Source organism: Heteronotia binoei, chromosome 3 (assembly GCF_032191835.1).
Source record: "Heteronotia binoei isolate CCM8104 ecotype False Entrance Well chromosome 3, APGP_CSIRO_Hbin_v1, whole genome shotgun sequence".
In the NCBI taxonomy this organism is placed as follows: domain Eukaryota; kingdom Metazoa; phylum Chordata; class Lepidosauria; order Squamata; family Gekkonidae; genus Heteronotia; species Heteronotia binoei.
In genome coordinates this window covers 149,089,927-149,108,252 of record NC_083225.1, presented here as the reverse complement: position 1 = coordinate 149,108,252, position 18,326 = coordinate 149,089,927, and the positions used below count along the sequence as shown (strand labels likewise).

At 42.3% G+C, this 18,326-nt stretch overlaps 2 protein-coding genes across 2 annotated transcripts in view; one reads left to right on the top strand and one right to left on the bottom strand.

Annotated features, from left to right (window-relative positions):
• Window positions 1-2,454, top strand: part of NME7 (NME/NM23 family member 7) — a 94,321-nt gene extending 91,867 nt beyond the window's left edge. The window contains exon 11 of the mRNA XM_060234614.1: window positions 2,193-2,454. Within this exon, the coding sequence (XP_060090597.1) occupies window positions 2,193-2,225 (33 nt within the window). The 3' untranslated portion in view covers window positions 2,226-2,454. The remainder of the gene's footprint in view (window positions 1-2,192) is intronic.
• The window catches only part of ATP1B1 (ATPase Na+/K+ transporting subunit beta 1), a 30,405-nt gene continuing 14,334 nt past the window's right edge, over window positions 2,256-18,326 (bottom strand). The window contains exons 3-6 of the mRNA XM_060234615.1: window positions 8,725-8,883; window positions 7,102-7,286; window positions 5,566-5,646; window positions 2,256-3,643 (exon numbers count right to left, since the gene is read on the bottom strand). Coding sequence (XP_060090598.1) covers window positions 3,377-3,643; window positions 5,566-5,646; window positions 7,102-7,286; window positions 8,725-8,883 — 692 coding nt within the window. The 3' untranslated portion in view covers window positions 2,256-3,376. The remainder of the gene's footprint in view (window positions 3,644-5,565; window positions 5,647-7,101; window positions 7,287-8,724; window positions 8,884-18,326) is intronic.

Genomic DNA, 18,326 nt, shown 5'->3' with positions numbered 1-18,326 from the left:
GGAACCAAATGTATCTCTTGAATGAATGTAACAGCTTTTTCACAGTGTGTGGTCTGTGGCCAGGCGTACTCAGTCCCTATACTAGACTGTACTCATATCGAACACCACCTTTTTTTTATTCTGCAGATATTGCTAGTAAATGGGAGAAACAGAAGCTTGAGACATATGCCATTAACCAGAATGTAATCATCTGTTCACAAGTTGGTTATCACATTCCGTAGTTGCAGTTAATATTGCTATGACATGCATTTCTGTTCAGTCCTGATCCAATGGCAGATGGCTGTTCTGCTGCCTCATTGTTTGTCACAGGACCATCAGATATGATTGCTCCTCATTGTGGGAGAGGAAATAATTACTTGTACTTTCCCCATTGTTGGATACTCTACTGTCTCTTCACTGAACTTGCATCTGGCTTTGTGCACCTCCAGGATTGCAGCACTAATGTCACCCCCCTCCCCTTTAAGCTTCATTCTTCATTGTCAGTTTTCACCTGGTTAGCCATCACATTCACCTAAATTTATTCACCTTTCCAGTTGCCAGTATTCAAATTGTCAGTTATACAGCAGCAAGGTGGATACCGTCTTCAAAAAATTTCTAGACCACCAGCTAAGATACTCCTAAGTTTTTTCTGCAAGAACTTGAGCTACTTTGGAAATATTTTATGAATATATCTATTCCATTCTATATTCATCTGCAGCTCAGTAGGTTTGGACATGTCTATTACCAAATTCAGCTTTTCAGCGTGGTTTTTTTCCTATTGGTTCTGGTCCCATACTGCTTTGGTTTATCCAATTTTTTGCACAACTTTTTGTGCTTTTTGTCCCTCCCCCACTTTGTGGATTTTTTGAGACCACTTTTACCCCAGTCTTTCCCTGGAAGCTGATTTTGAGTCAGCTTTTTCCTCATGCGTAATGTTTGTCTGTTTTCTTTGTCCCATCATCACCCACCTTCAGACTATTTTTTGATGACTGGACTGTGGTTATCAGTCCCCCCCCCCCCCCCGAAGATGAGTGGTTTCATTTTTGTTGAAGGGCACTAAAATGTCAGTATAGTGTTGTAGTGATAGTTTAAGCAAGTTCTGTAAATTCCCAGATTTCATTTCTTTGAAGAAATCACTAAGTCTCTAGCGCCTTCCCTCACAGAGAATGGAGGAATTTGCAGCTATTTTTATGAATTAGCACTAGCAAAAGAAGAAGCTAGCAAGCTAGTACGTATAGTTGTCCCAGTGGTAGGAAAAAAAGTTTGCAGGCAAGTGTTCCCCTGAAGATACCTCTCCTGTTCTCAAAAAGTCTCTGCTACCAAACAATTCCAGCTTTCCTTCCTGATGGCTCTACAAGTGGCTGGTCCTGCCATTTGCCAGTGGCAGAAACTACTGCAACCATTTAAATTCATACATTTTCAGACTGGAATTCTATATGGCAGATATTCTGCAGTGCTTCCCCACCTGGGTGAACTCCCATATAAGCAATGAATTTAGAAATGGAGAGGAGACAATAGCATATTCCAGTGCTGGAACCCAGAAACAGTACCTTCACTGCTGCCTGAGAGCCAGCTCATTATCAGTAGGGACTATCTATACAGCCTTCCCTGCTTCCTAACCCAAAATGTCTGGACTCTGGATAGCTAGAGGAAAGAAAGAAACCAGCAGCAAGGGTGCTGGCTGAGGAGGGAGTACAGGCTATATTTCTATGAATATTCAAGAGCATCTATTGCTGCTGCTTTGCATGGCGAAGTACAGTTAGTGTCTCAGTCTTACTGTGGAGGGGCTGGAAATTGTAACCACCACAAATCTAGCTACAAAGAATACTCTTGAGCATAGTTGGGAGAATTCAGAACTTCTAAATGAGGCATACTATCACTGGTTTCCCTTGCAAAGAAAGAAGAGCAGCAGAAATGGCCAGCACAGAGCCTGGGAAATCTAACTAATTACCAAGTGAGCTGGACAGTGGGAAAGCCACAAATCCATGCAGCCAGCCAGAAGACTTTAATCCAGTCTGGGTGCCTAGTCCAACCAGAACGTGTATACACAAGTGTGTATTCTGAAAATGATAACAGTGACAGCAGCTCATCTGACCTATCTATAAAAATCTTTATAGGAATGTCAGGAATGTTAGAATTTTTTTCTGATGAGAGCTTTGCTAAAGAGAAACATAAACTAAGTAATGCAATGTAATAAGTTTTATCTTTTGTAGGTCCAGTACTTTTTCAATATCCTGGACAACTAATGGAATACAGAATTGCAAAACACAAGCCAGAGGATGGAAGATGTGTTTATTCATTTATTGTCCAATGTTTTAACCTGACTGAAATACAAGATCAACAAGAGCACTGTACTCCTGGCTATTACATATGTTAGAACATAGAGTTTTGCACTTTAGACAACATTTAAACACCAGTTGATGGGGTAACTGCATTGCTTTTTCATAAAGTTTAAAATAAAGATTTATTTTCAAACATGTGGCTTTGGTTTATCTTTATACATTACACTTTCTTCTTGCAGAAAAAAATAAAATTATACAACTGCATAAATATAAAATTCTTCCACCATGAAAATGGTTAAAACATTCAATAAAGACAGCACCACAGCATGTGATGCCTCTAGCAGGAAATGAAAATATACATAGCAAAATAATTATTCCCATCACTGACTAATGTGACAGGCTGACTCAGGTCTCTCACACAACATACCGGAGGATGAGGGGAAAGAGAAGAAAGACTGCATTCACTACAGAGCACAGTATACAATCACCTATTCTTTAGGTTTGCTTCAGACTCAAATTGATTTCTCTTGTCACCACACTAAATAAAATCCTAAATCCACCAGGGAATGGGGAAAGCTCTACTGGAGTGCTATTGAATAATCTCACATGTGGGCCATTTGCCTTTTAAAAATGAGCAAAAAATAATTAAAAAGAACCATGCCAGTTTTAGTCCCATTGAGTATTTACACCTTGGACAGCAAATCTTTGCTCACAGAAAGTAGAAAACAGGTACAATAATACATGGCTTGAAAAATGACCAGAGTAATGCACCTATAGGACTGTACACTAAATAAAATTCACAAGGCAGCAATACTTAGGGGGCAGAAACACTGCTTACTACAAGTCAGTTATGGAATCATAATTTACAGTAGAAATGGGCATGTCCCAAGGCTCAATTTTGTTTTTGTCATTTACAGTAGAATAAATATCTTTGTTGCTATTGCTACACTTTTAAGTTTACATTCTAACCTAGTTAAATGCAGAAAGCTAGTGTAAAGCATATAGATTACGTGTAGGTCCCATACGTATGACAGTTTTGTTCAAGACTAGTAGGCTTTGTCTTTTAACTTTTACATGGCTAAGAGGAAAAAAGAGAAACACAGCTATGCCTGTGATCAGCTTCTTTTTATGTCAAATTTCATGTCAAAACGTCCCTGGAAACGGTCTTTGTCACTGTAGTAGATGTTCTCACCATAGGCCTTGCATTCGATACGCACCTCTGCGTCCTGTGTTAGGTTCATGAACTGCACTGCTACAAGGGGCTGGAGGTACTTGGGCTGAAGGAGCTTGCCATAATATGGGTAGTATTGCAGAGGAAAGCCAGCAAAGCCACCCATGCCATAGTATTCCACAATGCCAACTTTGTCAATATCTTCCTCTTTCTAAAGGAATGAAAGACAAAATAATAGTAATAATAATAAAAACTGTATGCATCACATATGGTGAGTTTATTTTCAACATTTCCCTATTTGTCATTATTTTGAACTTAACATTTTCAGAAAAACCTAACTGTTTCATTGTAAAGTCACTGTGTGCATCTATGTACCTTGCCTAGCACTCTTTAGTGGCTCCTGGTTGTGCAGCATATTGTTGTTAGTAACATCTCCATAGATTTCACTTGCCTTGTGAACTCACTTGTTGCACACAATGCAGTAATCTGCCAGCTTAGATGGCTTCGTAAAAACGACTAGACAAATTCATTTTAGGATAGATTTATCAGTGCTTATCTGTTAGGATTGATCAATGAAACCTGGTTGAGTGACAACTGAAGCTGCCCTATACTGAATCAGACTCTTGGTTCATCAAGGTCAGTATTGTCTGCTCCAGGGTCTTTCACATCACCTTCCCCTTGAGCCCTTTTAAGTGGAGATGATGATTGAACAGTCCCCGCTAGCAGAGTTTTCTGTTATGACACACTAGTTGTGGAACATTTTTAAGGTGCCAAGCTAAAACTATTTTCTTAAACCTGACTGATTTCAGCACATTTATGAAACATGATCCTAGTTATTAGTGATAATTCTTTGTATTTTGTAGATGTTACGAAATGGCTGTTTTGAGTTCTGTTGTGAGCTATCTTGGATTCCATATTTGGGGAAATGGGTATCAACAAATGTCCAGATGCACTATCCCTCTGAATTTAGGACAAACAATAGAAGACTGTTTGTGCCTTGTTGATAAATTGCCCCAAAACATCTGCCCTGCCATTGCTGGAAATGGAATCTGGACTAGATGGACCTTTGGTTTCAACCAGTGCACCTCCTTTTGTGTTCAGCATGATATTCCTTTCAAATGTCACTGACTACTAGTAAGAAAGTGGAGTAGACCAGATGTAAGCCTGGTATAAGTTTTTAGCAACAGCCTGGTAAATGTTGTTGCTGCTTTCTAATCAGAAGGTAGCTTTGACATGGAGCCAGTCTGCCATTTTCACTCCCTGCCATTATTCTGTACACTCTGAGATGGACATGCTTAGGCTAGTATTCTCAATCCAATCCCTATGATACATGGAAATTTAATCCTCACTGAAGGACAGTGATGTATGATGGTTTGTCACCATTTTTTGTATCATCTTTCCATCTCCAACAGAAAAACAAGCTACGATTCTCTTGGATGATGTCTGAGACTCTCCTTTTAGAAAAAAAAAGACAACAGCTCTGTAGCCTTTTCCAGGGTGATATCATTTTGTTAGAACAGACAATAAGCCAATATTTTATTTCAACATACACTTTTGTGGACTAGATCCCATTGCTTCAGATAGAAAGTTTCACAGATTCTTCAGTGGGCTATAGACCACAAAAATCTTATCCTGGAATAAAATTGTTAGTTTTTACAAAAGCATAGGACTGTTTATTTTAATGCACAGGACAGCAACCTACTAAGTATTGCTTTTAGACTCTTCTACTCAGTTCTGGAAGACTCAGACAGGAGTTCCTATAATGGCGAATGTTTACAAGAGCATGACGAACACTTAAGCCCACTGTGAGCTGACATTTGCCTAATTCTGTTGGTTCATTTTTCCAAAACACAGATTGAAGGCATCAAGTGCACCAGGATATCCAGTTTGAATGCAAAGTCATCCAGACCAGGAAGGATAGAACTTGGTTTCAAATGAAGGTGCTCTTGCTGCACTTGTTTCATAATGAGGTGCTGAAGAAGGAAGGAATGAACTACAAATCCTCAAGTAGATTTCCAGTTGTCTGGTAACTTTGTATAGGCCCTTTCAGTAAAACGTCAAGAAAAGGGCATTAATCTCTTGTGAACACAGCCCAAGACCATTTTCCCCCTGCAAAAGCTTGTACTACTTTACCTTAGCAGCGCAGTGGATAGGAATGAGATAAGGATTGGTTCTTCCTCTCACCTCCTCTGGAATGGAACCATTTTGTGGTGGCTAAAAGAGACACGTGACAACCTATTGAAACATTTAAAAGTCCTCCCTAATAGATCATCACAATTTAAGAGAAATACACTCCCAAATCTATTCCCCAAAACATTTAAAACCAACCCAGGTTTTTCTTTAAACTATTCAAACTGTGCTTAGTCATACAGCAGACATGAGTGGATGGGGAGGGGAGAATGGCATTGGAGAGACTTTTCTCTGAAATAGCACAAGCATGATTTTCATTCACTAATACCATTCCTAGCTGTCAGAAACTAGAAATAGCCAAGGTCAGATAATCTAATTGCATTTTATTTAATAACAGTCATCTGGTGATAAACAACACTTTCCTCCAGGCAAATAGGCATGAAGTGTAACCAAAGCCAGGTATCTCTCTTCTGGCCTATACACTGACTTATATAAGTCTAAGTAGATGGGCAAGTCTCACATAGTTTCTACTAGAATGAAGCAGATAGCCGGCCTTATGCACCAGCATTTAATCTAGCCAAACAGCATTCTAAACTTTCCAGCACCAGAGGCTGTTCCTCAGCTCTCCTCCAATCAAGCAAACTGTGGCCGTCATTTAAACACATGAAACTGCCTTCTACTGAGTCAGACCATTGGTCTGTCAAGGTCAGCATAGTCTACCTGGACTGGCAGTGACTCTCCAGGCTCTCAGGTAGAGGTCTTTCATATTACCTACTACCAGATCCTTTTTTAAAAAATGGGGATGCTGGAGGATAAACCTGGGACCTTTTGCATGCCATAGCTCTGTGGTAGACTATCTACTTGGCATGCAGAAGGTCCCAAGCTGATTCCCCAGAAGTTCCATTTTTAAAAGAGATCAGGTAGTAGGTGATGTGAAAGACCCCGGAGAGTTGCGGCCAGTCAGTACTGACTTTGAGGGACCAAGGGTCTGATTCAATATAAGGCAGCTTCATGTGTTCACGCAAAGCAGATGATCTACCACTGAGCCACAGCCCCTTCATATACAATTGTCTGCCCTCAGGACAGAAATTGTGGGTTTGTACTCAGTGCACAGAGCTTTTTGCTCTAAGGCAACAAGTTGGCCAACCTGAAGAAGTCTCATTCACTTTCAGAAATCTGCTAGGACTGTCCCACTCCTATGCTGATAGCTCTTCTGTCTCATGGAGACAGGTTCTCTATGCTGGAGGGTATCAGGCTGAGGTGGAAATAATCCCTTAGAAGGGATCCCTTCCTTGCACAATGAACTGGTGCCCTCTTGTAACAAGAATAGCCCTCTGAGGCTTGGGAGGTGAGCTTTTGGAGCTGTGAGTGTATCTCCAGTATAAAATTTGTGTCATCTGAGCCCAAGTATGATGGTTGCCTATTCATCACAATTCCCCACAAGGCCCCAGCACCCTGTCCTTCATACAGGGCCATCCTACCTATTCCTGCCTTTGCCTCATTCCAACTGCACAGCTAGCAATGAAAAGCAGCATTTACCTTGGGTCTGAATCCCAGGACTCTGTTGAACTTGATGATGACGCATGGCTTGCCATCTTTGTAACCAAAAGTAGTATCATTTAATCCAGAGCAGTTATCCAACCAGGCACGGTGGAACTTGCATGATTTCTTTGTGCCGGCACTTTCATCAAATTTACCTCTCTCTATATATACACTTGGGACAACTGTATGGGTGGGGAACAGTGGGGGCAAGAGAAAAGAGGGGCAGAAGGAATCACTTATATGCATTTTGGTCAACATTGTACAGAATTTCATTCAAGTGCTCAGAGTCAGAGATTGGGGAAGTGGGTATCCTCTGCTTTTATGTACAAAATAATGCCTAATTGTCACCCAAAGGATGAGAGTACACCCCTGGGAGGCTCAGTCTAAAAATGTATAACATTAATCTTAGCTTATTTCTATCTTCAGAAAGCTGCAGTCAGACTACTAGTTGCAGAAAGTGCCTCAAGGTGCAGCAGTTGCTTGCCTCTGCATAGCAACCCTGGACTTCTTTCATGATCTCCCATCCAGGGCTTTTTTTGTAGCAGGAACTCCTTTGCATATTAGGCCACACACCCCTGATGTAACCAATCTTCCTGGAGCTTACAGTACTAAGAGCTCTGTAAGCTCTTCGAGGATTGGCTACATCAGGAGTGTGTGACCTAATATGCAAAGGAGTGCTGTACTGATCATACCACTTTGGTAGACTTTGGCAGGTTTACAAAAAATGTATGAAGAAGCTAACAGCTTTCAGATCACAAGTACTATTGGCTGGTCATTTATCCCTCTTACACTATTTCATCTTACAGAGCACAGGGCATCTTTAAAGAGGACACCCACACATGTAGCTTGTCCTAAGATGCTGCTAGAGTAGAAGAAAAACTGTCCTAGTGCCCATTCTCCCTTGTCCTTTTCCTATGCACAGCTTCTGCCAGGCATTCACTAAAGCTGCTGTCCTACTTGTTCAGCAGCAGCATCAAATTAAGATCACACAAAAAGCAAAGTTAGCATCCCCAAATACCATCCAGCCGCAAGAACTTGCCTTCTAGATTTAAAGCCAGAAGGGGTTTATTCAGTGTGCACCATTTTAATGGGTGAGGCTGGCCTCCCTTAGCTGGTCCCTCTGGCAAGACTTTATCCCAAGGCATTTAGGGAACTACATCAGAGAGCTCTTTGCCCTTGAAAGCCACAGCAAGGCATTTCAGTGAGACTGAAGGAAAGCAAGACTATCCCCCATTTTAGGAATAGGATACAGCTGGACAAGCTACTTGTACAGGACAGAGGGGTGGGATCGCTCTGGTAGAGTTTGAAAACCACTTTCCCCCGTTCTGTTTGGATGAGGCAACACAACATTGTGACAGCCAGTTATTCTAGGAAGAAAAAAAATTGAGTTCAAGTGAAGAAGACTCTCACTAAACATGTTTAAAGCCACCTCCCTGCTGGCTTCAAGAGATAACAATGATTGAAGCAAGGAGTGTGTCCATACTTATGTCAATGTGTGTGTGAGAGATCCTCTTCTCCTTTTTTAGGGGCCAGGAAAGGATCATTAGATCTAAATTGGGGACTGGGCCAAAACTAACATCAATTTGAAGGCACTCTACAAATGAAGCTGGATTTACTCACCTGGACAAGAATCAAAATCTGTATCTGTGTCTTTCTGATTTTCCGGATCATAACGCTTCAGGAAGTTCTCCATGAGCTTGACGTACTTTTCATATGTTGTGGGGTTATCAGGATTGAAGGAAATTTCCATTTTAAGTACCTGAGGAACATTTGTCAATCCTGAAAAAGAAGGAAAATAACAGTCATGTACCCAGACCAAAACATGTACCCAAGATAATTGCGACAGTGCATATGATGAGAGGATTAATGTTGTATGTCTCCATGGTCCCATGGTTGTTAGGCAATGGGGGAGGGGATTGTGTGCACTGTTCTTTGAGCTACCCCTGCTGTTCTTCAACAGTCAGCCTTCATTTTGTGAAGAGTGTGGCCAGAGAGGCCAAAATGAACAAGGGAGAGAGAAGGAAAGCATCAAACAAACTTCACTAAGAGAAATAAACTTTTCTCTGTGCTTTGGACTGGGGATTGTTTTTTGTTTTTTCTCACACAGTAAATTCTTGTCTATTTTGTATTGTTTGCTGAGGTAATGCCTCCCCCGCAGAAATCACATGCATGATAGCAGCAGAGAGGCAAGGTAGCTCCAACCGGCATATATGTTTTTTCCCATTCTCTATTCCGTAGGTACATTTTTAAATACAAAACAACCCTCTGAGAAATAAATTAGGGTGTCGATATGTGGGCATGAATGCACGACTGGCACAGTGGCACTCCACAAGCTTCACAGTTGAATAAGAACATAAGAAGAGCCCTGTAGGATCAGACCAGTAGTCCATCGAGTCCAGCATCCTGTCTTGCACAGCTGTCAACCAGTTCCTCTGGACATCCAACAACAAGGCAGAGACCGAGGCCTTCCGCTGATGCTGCCTCCTGCCCATGGGATTCAGAGGCTTAGTGCCTCTGAATGTGAAGATTCCCCTCAGGCACCATGGCTAGTAGACATCAACAGACATCCTCCATGAATCCATGTAAACCCCTTTTAAAGCTGTTTGTTCCTGTGGCCATCACTATATCCTCTGGCAGAGAATTCCACATTTTAATCACTCTTTATGAAAAGCAGTATTTCCTTTTTCCATCCTGAATCTACTGCCCATCAGTTCCACTGGATGCTCTCAAGTTCTAGTACTGAATGGGGATTAGAACCCCCATCTCCCCAGTCCAACACTGTAACCAGTGGCTTGGAGGATGTAAGCAAAGCATAAAGGGGAGCAGAAAGAAAACTGTAAGGTGGAGCTGCATGTTTAGGAAATGCTGAGTAACCTATGTCCTGGTCACATTCACTCAGCTTCAACTATCTCAGAGTATTGCGAGGATAAAATGATGGAAAAACCATATGCGCTTCTCTGAGTTCTTTGGAAGTAGGGTGGAATCTAATAGAAGGTGTTGAAAGTGATGGTGTCTGGTGTGAGTGGAAGGTTTCCCTAAAAAACAGCAGCTAGTTTTTAAAGGAGGTGCAAAAAATGCATAAATGAACTACAGATTGTGTCTAGAAGATGAAAGGTACAGAGTGCTTTATGAGTGCCACTTTACTAAGTCAAGATGATCTTTCAGCATTAGGAATTTTACTGAAGTGTATTCCATATCAACCTAAGGTACTTTTTCTCTGTTTCAAGCGTCTAGATTTTCCAATATATCTGACTTTAGCCCTTTTTCAGACAGTATTTTCACAATGCTGCGAAGGCTGTGCAACACACACATACCGACAAGTCACAGTGTCAAGCAGCCAAATGTAAAGGGCTTCAGAATTTCATATGTGCCAACCCTTCAGAGACAACACCTTGACTGTGAAAATGCTGTGTGACTGTAGTGGCCCAGCTTCTCTAGCATTTTAGTTTAACAGACAGCATCTGACAAGCTCCCCCTGTGCAAGCACCAGTCATTTCCAACTCTGGGGTGATGTTGCTTTCACAACGTTTTCACGGCAGACTTTTTACGGGGTGGTTTGCCATTGCCTTCCCCAGTCATCTACACTTTCCCCCCAGCAAGCTGGGTACTCAAAACCAAAACTATACCACTCCACTCAGCAGAGTTTGAAACCTTCCTGTGACTTAAGTGCTTTCTCCTTCTCCAACTCTGTTCAGTGGAGTGGTAGGCTAGGGATAGGATCCAGTATCAAAGCACCCTTGCATCCCTTAGGGAGTGGTTTCAGCTACTCCAGTTACACATTTGCTCTCCCCAAGAAAGCCAAAAGATCCCTTATTCCGCTTTACAAGGGAGAAGAAAAGATCCCTTATTCCGCTTTACAAGGGAGAAGACCTGAGCCATAAATCAATAAAAGCTGGATTTTCTATTCCTTTCTCCAGTGCTTCCTTCACAAACTCAAGATCAAGTAATGAGCAATGGTGCATGGAATGGAAACTGATCCAAAAGAGGTGACATTAGAAGCTTTGTTATACAAGCCTTACATGGTAAACTCACACCTCTGGCTTCTGACCCCAACCTGAGGTGTTCCCAGAAAGAAGAACTGCTCAGACTTACTACAAAGATCACATGTGGCCAAGTGCCTTCTAATCCCTCACAAAACAGGCAAGAGCTAGTTTCAGATAAGAGCCAGGGGAGGGAAGGAGTAAAGCAGGCAGGCAGGCAGGCGAGAGAAGGGGCAGGCTTGCCAGTTTTTTATTTTTAAAAAAGGCTAAGCCTCCTTCGCTGTTTGTAATTTACAAGCAGGTTTCAGATTCCCTTAACAATCAATGCTTATCTATACTAAGCAATCCCAAGTATTTACTCTTGCTTTATAATAAACGTTCCACTGGATTAGATCATTAGCCACCTAGTCCAACATTCTTTGCAATTATTCCAGTAATCAACCAACAGCCCACCAAAATCTGCCTTCTGCCAGTTCTTGCTATAACATCTAAATGAAGAAAATTACACGTATGTGACCCAGAACTCAGGCATATTCCTAGTTAGCTGCAGGAATCCACCACAGTGGGTGACCCTGAACAGCATATTTGCATGGCAGCATTCCAGATTCCTAATGGGTGCAGCCTTATATTCATTAGTGGGACAGTTTCAGAACCAGGAAGTTTGGTATACTGAAGTCCAAAAAGCTTCACTCCTAGTACAAGTGCCAGGTACAAAGTCTTTCAAAGTCAGGCACAAGTTAAAATGGGGCTCATCACCCATTTATCTCCCTTCCAGAGTTATTTTTAGTTAATAATGAACTCTGCAACTGCCTTCTCCTTTTTCATCAATGGATCTCTTCTGAAGGGTAATGGGTTTTAGTTTTCTGTTCTTTTTCTTAGCTTATTCTCTCTTAGAAAAGAGAAAATGCGTAGGAAGACTAGACCCCACCACCACAGAATTTTTGGGACACTCAGAAAAAGCAAATTGTTTCCAAGAGGTGGGTCACTTGCCTGCTGCTAGATATGATACAATCAGGATTTTGCACATTGAAAGCTGAACCTGTGACTCAAATAAGCACCTGGTGATTCCCTGGATGGTCTGGTAGAGTCCTGGAACAATGGGCTCTCCAGGGCCATCGAGGAGATCGCACCCAGGCGCCCCCGCCCGAAACCGTCGCCCTGGTTTAACCGGGAGCTGCGGCAACAAAAGCGGGGGCTCAGACGACTAGAGAGGCAATGGCGGCGTACTCGAGACGAAGTGACCCGAGCATCTTATAGAGAGAGTTTGAAGGCCTATGAGATGGCAATCAAATCCGCAAAGAGAGCATTCTTTGCGGCTAAGATTGCATCCGCAACTTCGCGCCCGGCACAATTATTTGACGTAATTAGAGGACTTACTACGCTGCCGCAAGGCAGGTTAAATTCTACTGAATTGGAAATAGGCTGTGAGGCTTTTGCGAAATTTTTTGCGGATAAAGTCGCATCACTCCGCCCCGACCCCCCTGCCAGTTTGGAGACAGTTAGCGAACCTGAGGCCCCGAGCCTGTCCTCGGATTATATACTGGATGGCTTTGACCCCCTCAGTCTGGAGGAAGTTGACAGGATTCTTGTATCTGCTCGCCCAACAACTTGTAAATTAGACCCATGCCCTTCCTGGCTTATTAAATCTTGCCAGGGGGACCTTAGATATCCCGTGCGGGATATCATAAATAGATCCCTAACGGAAGGGCACTTTCCACTTAAAGAGGCTGTGGTCCGACCCCTCTTAAAAAAGCCATCTTTAGATCCGGCCCAATTGACACGCTATCGGCCGGTTTCAAATTTGCCCTTTCTGGGTAAACTTATTGAGAGGGCAGTGGCGAAGCAGTTACAGACTTTCCTGGATGACACTTCCGTCCTCGACCCATTTCAGTCCGGCTTTCGCCCGGGACACGGGACGGAGACAGTGTTGGTTGCCTTAGTGGATGACCTTCAACGGCATCTGGATCGGGGTGGCTCGGCGGTGCTGATGTTGTTAGACCTGTCGGTGGCGTTCGACACGGTCGACCATCGGCTACTGACGTGCCGCCTCGCCGACGCAGGGATTTAGGGGTTGGCCTTACAGTGGCTTTCCTCTTTCCTGGAAGGTCGGGGACAAAGGGTCGCAATTGGGGGGGAGCTGTCTCGGAAGCGCTCACTTGATTGTGGCGTGCCCCAAGGGGCGGTTCTCTCCCCGATGTTATTTAACATCTACATGCGGCCTCTTGCCCAGATTGCCCGAAGGTATGGGTTGGGGTGTCACCAGTATGCTGATGACACCCAGCTCTATCTACTGATGGATGGCCAGCCTGTCTGCGCCCCGGAAAATCTTGACCAGGCACTACGGGCCGTGGCTGAGTGGCTCAGACTGAGTGGGCTGAAGTTAAATCCTACGAAGACAGAGGTCCTTTGCTTGGGCCGCCGCGGCCCGGGGAGGGGGATCCCCCTGCCGGCTTTTGATGGTGCGCCGCTTATGGCGACGGACAGGGTCAGGAGCTTGGGGGTGCTATTGGAGCCTTCTTTAAAGATGGAGGCTCAGATAGCAGCCGCTGCCAAGTCCGCATTTTTTCATCTTAGACGGGCAAGGCAGCTGGCCCCCTTTTTGGAGCGCGACGACCTAGCAACAGTGAACCATGCTACGGTCACCTCAAGGTTGGACTACTGCAACGCCCTCTACATGGGGCTGCCCTTGTCTCGGACCCGGAAACTGCAGCTGGTGCAGAATGCCGCGGCCCGGCTGTTATTGGGTCTCCCAAAGTGGGAACACATCCAGCCGGGTCTCCGGACTCTGCACTGGCTTCCAGTGATATACCGAGTCCGGTACAAGGTGCTGGTTATTACCTTTAAAGCCCTATATGGCCTGGGACCTGCCTACCTGAAGGACCGTCTCTCCCCACATGTTCCCCAGAGAGCACTGAGGTCAGGAACACAAAATCCCCTCACTATCCCCGGGCCAAAAGAAGCCCGTCTGAAAGCCACCAGGGAAAGGGCTTTCTCCGTTATGGCCCCCGTATGGTGGAATCAGCTGCCGGAAGAGGTGAGGGCCCTGCGGGACTTGGCGCAGTTCCGCAGGGCCTGTAAGACGACCCTCTTCCGGCTAGCCTATACCTAGCCTACATTTACCTAGGATAACAACTTGAGGAAACTGGCCAGCCATCTGTTTACAGGAAACTGAATTACTCTGTTTTAATGTTTTAACTGTTTAACTATTTAACTGTTTTATATTTGAAATTGTTTAATTTTAAGTTTGTTTAATTGTTGGAAGCCGCCCTGAGCCATTCGTGGGAAGGGCGGGATATAAATCCCAAATAAATAAATAAATAAATAAAACCTGTGCAGACAAGAGGAAGAAACATTCATTTGCATTTTGAGCTTAATATCCACAATGATGCATATATAGAGATGGCACGTACAGAAGCAAGTATTATTTGTCCAGGATGGTATACAGAAATTCATTTGAGAATTTTCAAATGCACATTATGAAATTCTGAGGATCTCAGCTTCCATTCTGGAAATGGACACAAGACACAAATATTTGCAGCAAAACTTCTTTGTCTGATCTGCACACCCATAACTCCCTATATTTCCCTCCTTTGTTTTTTCCCCCCTATCCCTCTTGCCTCCTCTTACCAAAATAAATCAAAACATCAAGCACAAAGTTCAGAATAAACAAGCTTAGCTACCTTATTAAACTGCTAGCAGCAGCTGATTTGAGCTACATAAAGGGCCCAATCCAACTGAAGCCTTTCATGCATGTTATAAGCACATACAGCTGTCCTAGCAAGGATACAAAGGGCAACTGGATCAGGCCCAAATAATCTGAAATGCAAAGCCTTGACTAGCATGTGTGAGTTTTTAAATAGCCCTGCATCTGCTTCATTGCTCAGAGGTTTAAGAGAAAGGAGCTGTTCTAGGAGTAGCAATAACTGGACACAAGACTCTTCTTTATTCCAGTACTGGGCCTGCCTGTTGACCAGCCAGGGGCAAGCTTAAGCAGGGTGTGAAAGATGATATCGGGAAGAGAAATTGTATCTCCCATCTCAATGAAAGAGAAATATGTCCCGTGGCTGTTGTAACAAGGCATTCCACATGCTTGTTCTCCCATGAGTTTTAGGTCAAGTTTTAATTGAATTGATTGATGCATGTTGATCAGTGATGTTGAAAGTAATGAGAAATTAAGTTCATGCTGTTTCTGTGGCTGCTTTGGCCACACACCATGAGCTTTAAGGCTCAAGTTCTATTCAGACTAGCAAATCAGCCTTTCTGTGGGGTGGCTAGAGATGTAACATTTCCAGAAATGTTGAAGTTTGGGAAAAAATCTAGGTTTTTTCTGTTTTTTTCCCTTGGAGAAAAATGGACATTTTCAGAAAAATTGAAAAAAATGCTACATTAGCACTTATTTTTTTTCTTTTCCAGATTGAAAGTCATTCTGCTACTTTAGGAACATAAAATATGACTATGGACAATTTTACTTGGCAGGAAATTATCACAACTAGCATATTAAAAATATAGTGTATCCAAACAATTAATACAAACAGAATTTACTTTTAAAATAATTGTTATTTGTAATTGTAACAAATGGAGCAACAATCTCCTGAACTGTTTATTAGTTTATGTATAACAGACAAAAAAACCTCCACAAAACAATTTTTAAAAATCCAGAAGTAACAATCATTCATATTTCCTCTCTGCAGTATTAAAAAAAATTAAAGCTCATTCTCATAAAAAGAATTGAAGAGGTGGGAAGTGTATAGAAGGGAGTGTAGGACTGAATTTCAATGAATTGGCATGACCTAGGATTTGCTTGTCCTCAGTGCACAGAAATTAGAATAATCGGATACCAATACATATTTTTTTGAAATGATTTGGAAAATATTTGAACACCTTGTCTTAAAATATTTTATTCCTCATGTTAAAATAAAACATTCCATAATCAATTCTTTTCTTTTCTTTTTTCCAATTTTTTGGAAAAAAACAAAAGGCTTCAGGATAAAAATGGGAAAAAACTGTTTTTTCCCAAATTTTTCCAGTTTTTTCCCAGGCCTTCACATCTCTAGGGCTGGCAAGGGCAAGAGGATTCTCACATGGAACACTACCCAGGGAGTAAGCATTTCCACAGCAAGGCAGGATACTTGTACCAGTTCTTCACAAGAGTTATCCTTGTGAGGAATGATTCATAAAACAAGGGCTAAACTGCAAATGGCTTTGGATTGTAGCTGAAATTCCAGATTCTCAATGTTCAGATGATAGTGTGTCAGCTCAGAAGCTGTTGTGTTGTTACCCCATAAGCAGCACCTGAGCAGAGAACCATACCCCATTTTTACTTTCCCATACTGACTGAGTGTCTGAATGCATTTCTCCTAATCTGCAGCTCCAGAACCAAGGAGAAAAGCTACAGTGGTATCATTCTGCCTGGCCTGATTCTGTCCTCCTTCCATGTTCAACCATAGCATTTAAGCAAGCCAAGATCTGGTTTCTTATCTACCTGAAAAAGCCCTATTATTCCAAACTGGAAGAGAAAAAACAACAACCACCCACTTTCGTGTTGATAGTTAACAGATTACAGGACCTGAGTTTGCACCATGCTTTCATTTACACCTAGACAAGCAGGTGTACTTATTGCACCATCCCAGCTAAATTACTGTTTCATTTCCTATATGTGTGAGATCTTCTTAGTGCACCATAATGTGCAGAGAGCTGCTGCCTATTCCATATACAGACAGCAGGAAAAACACACTTGAGCAACACTTTAGACATAACAACAGCTGCACACATAACTGTTCCTCATAAAAACTGTGCAGGAAAAAATGTAATGTCTGAGGAGATCCTTCCATTATCTCAGCACAAGGAACTTGCTGGTGCCTTTTACTCTGAAGGCAGAAGTACTATTTGTCTCTTCAGGTTATCTGAAGACTAAACAAAAATCCCTGATAGCTCTTTGCAATAGAATTCTGCCTTTACCCAACAACTTTCATTAAATACCTACCTCTCCAAAATAAATAAATGCTTCCCAGTTCTTGCTAAATGCAAATAAGATCAACTCCTTCCAGCAGCCCTACCCTGATCAGCAACCTTAGACTAACAATACACTTTGGGCATGTGGGACAGAATGTACTGATGTGGCGTTAAGTCACAACAAATTTATGGCAACTCCAGGAAGTTTTTTTCAAGGTACATGAGAAGCAGAAGTAGTTTGGTGGGACAGAAAGCAGGAAGAAAAAGGTGTTCAAATGCTGCAAAAAGAAAGCAGGAAATAAAAGTTGTTTTAGCAGTTCACATATCCTTCTTATTCTCCCACCCTCAACACTGCACCCCCAGTGGTGAAACTGGATTACTTGCTTTGTTGGTTTTATGACAGCTGCATCAAAGGTGCCTGTGTGGTGTTGTGGGTACAGTGTCAGATTAGGATTTGGGATACTTGGGTTCAGGGCTTTTTTTGTAGCAGGAACTCCTTTGCATATTAAGCCACACCCCCTGATGTAGCCAATCCTCCTGGAGCTTACAGTAGGCCCTCTAATAAGAGCCCTGTAAGGATTAGCTACATCAAGGGGTGTGTTACCTAATATGCAAAGCAGTTCCAGCTACAAAAAAAGGAGTTCCAGCTACAAAAAAGGTCCTGACCAAATCTAACCACGAGTAAGATCTGATCAATGCATATGACCCAATGAAGTGATAAATATCCAAGTTAGTAACAAATCCACCCTGCAAATACCCTCACATTAACTTTATTTTATAATTGTGTAAGAATCATTGGGAGTTCTTGCTTGAAAAGTGGTTTAAAAAAAGACAATAGAGAAGGAAATGGGCTGGGCCAGAACCTGTTATGTATTCAAACTGTGACACAAACTTCTGCAGTCATAGGCGACAGAGCTCACTGTGCCACCTTCAGATTCTACCACCTGATTATTCATGTGACAACCATGTCTGAAAACAAGTTAGTCTTTGATCAATTAAAGTAACTCACACAGGTGATTACATCATGACTACCTTTACTTGTATCATTGCCTACACACAAATGTAAAAACATTGTGCTTTAATGCTGAGCCTTGTAAATATGGTCATTTGTAGAAGAACCTGGTTTAATATCACCTGAATTCATTCTATTTGAGGCCCAGTATTGTGATACATAAGTGAACTTTCAAAATCAACACTTAGTATTGCCAATGTATAGCAATATTTTGCAGGTGTTAACATCTAGAAACATGCATCCATGATAAGTTTACCCATTTGCCAATACTAGTACAT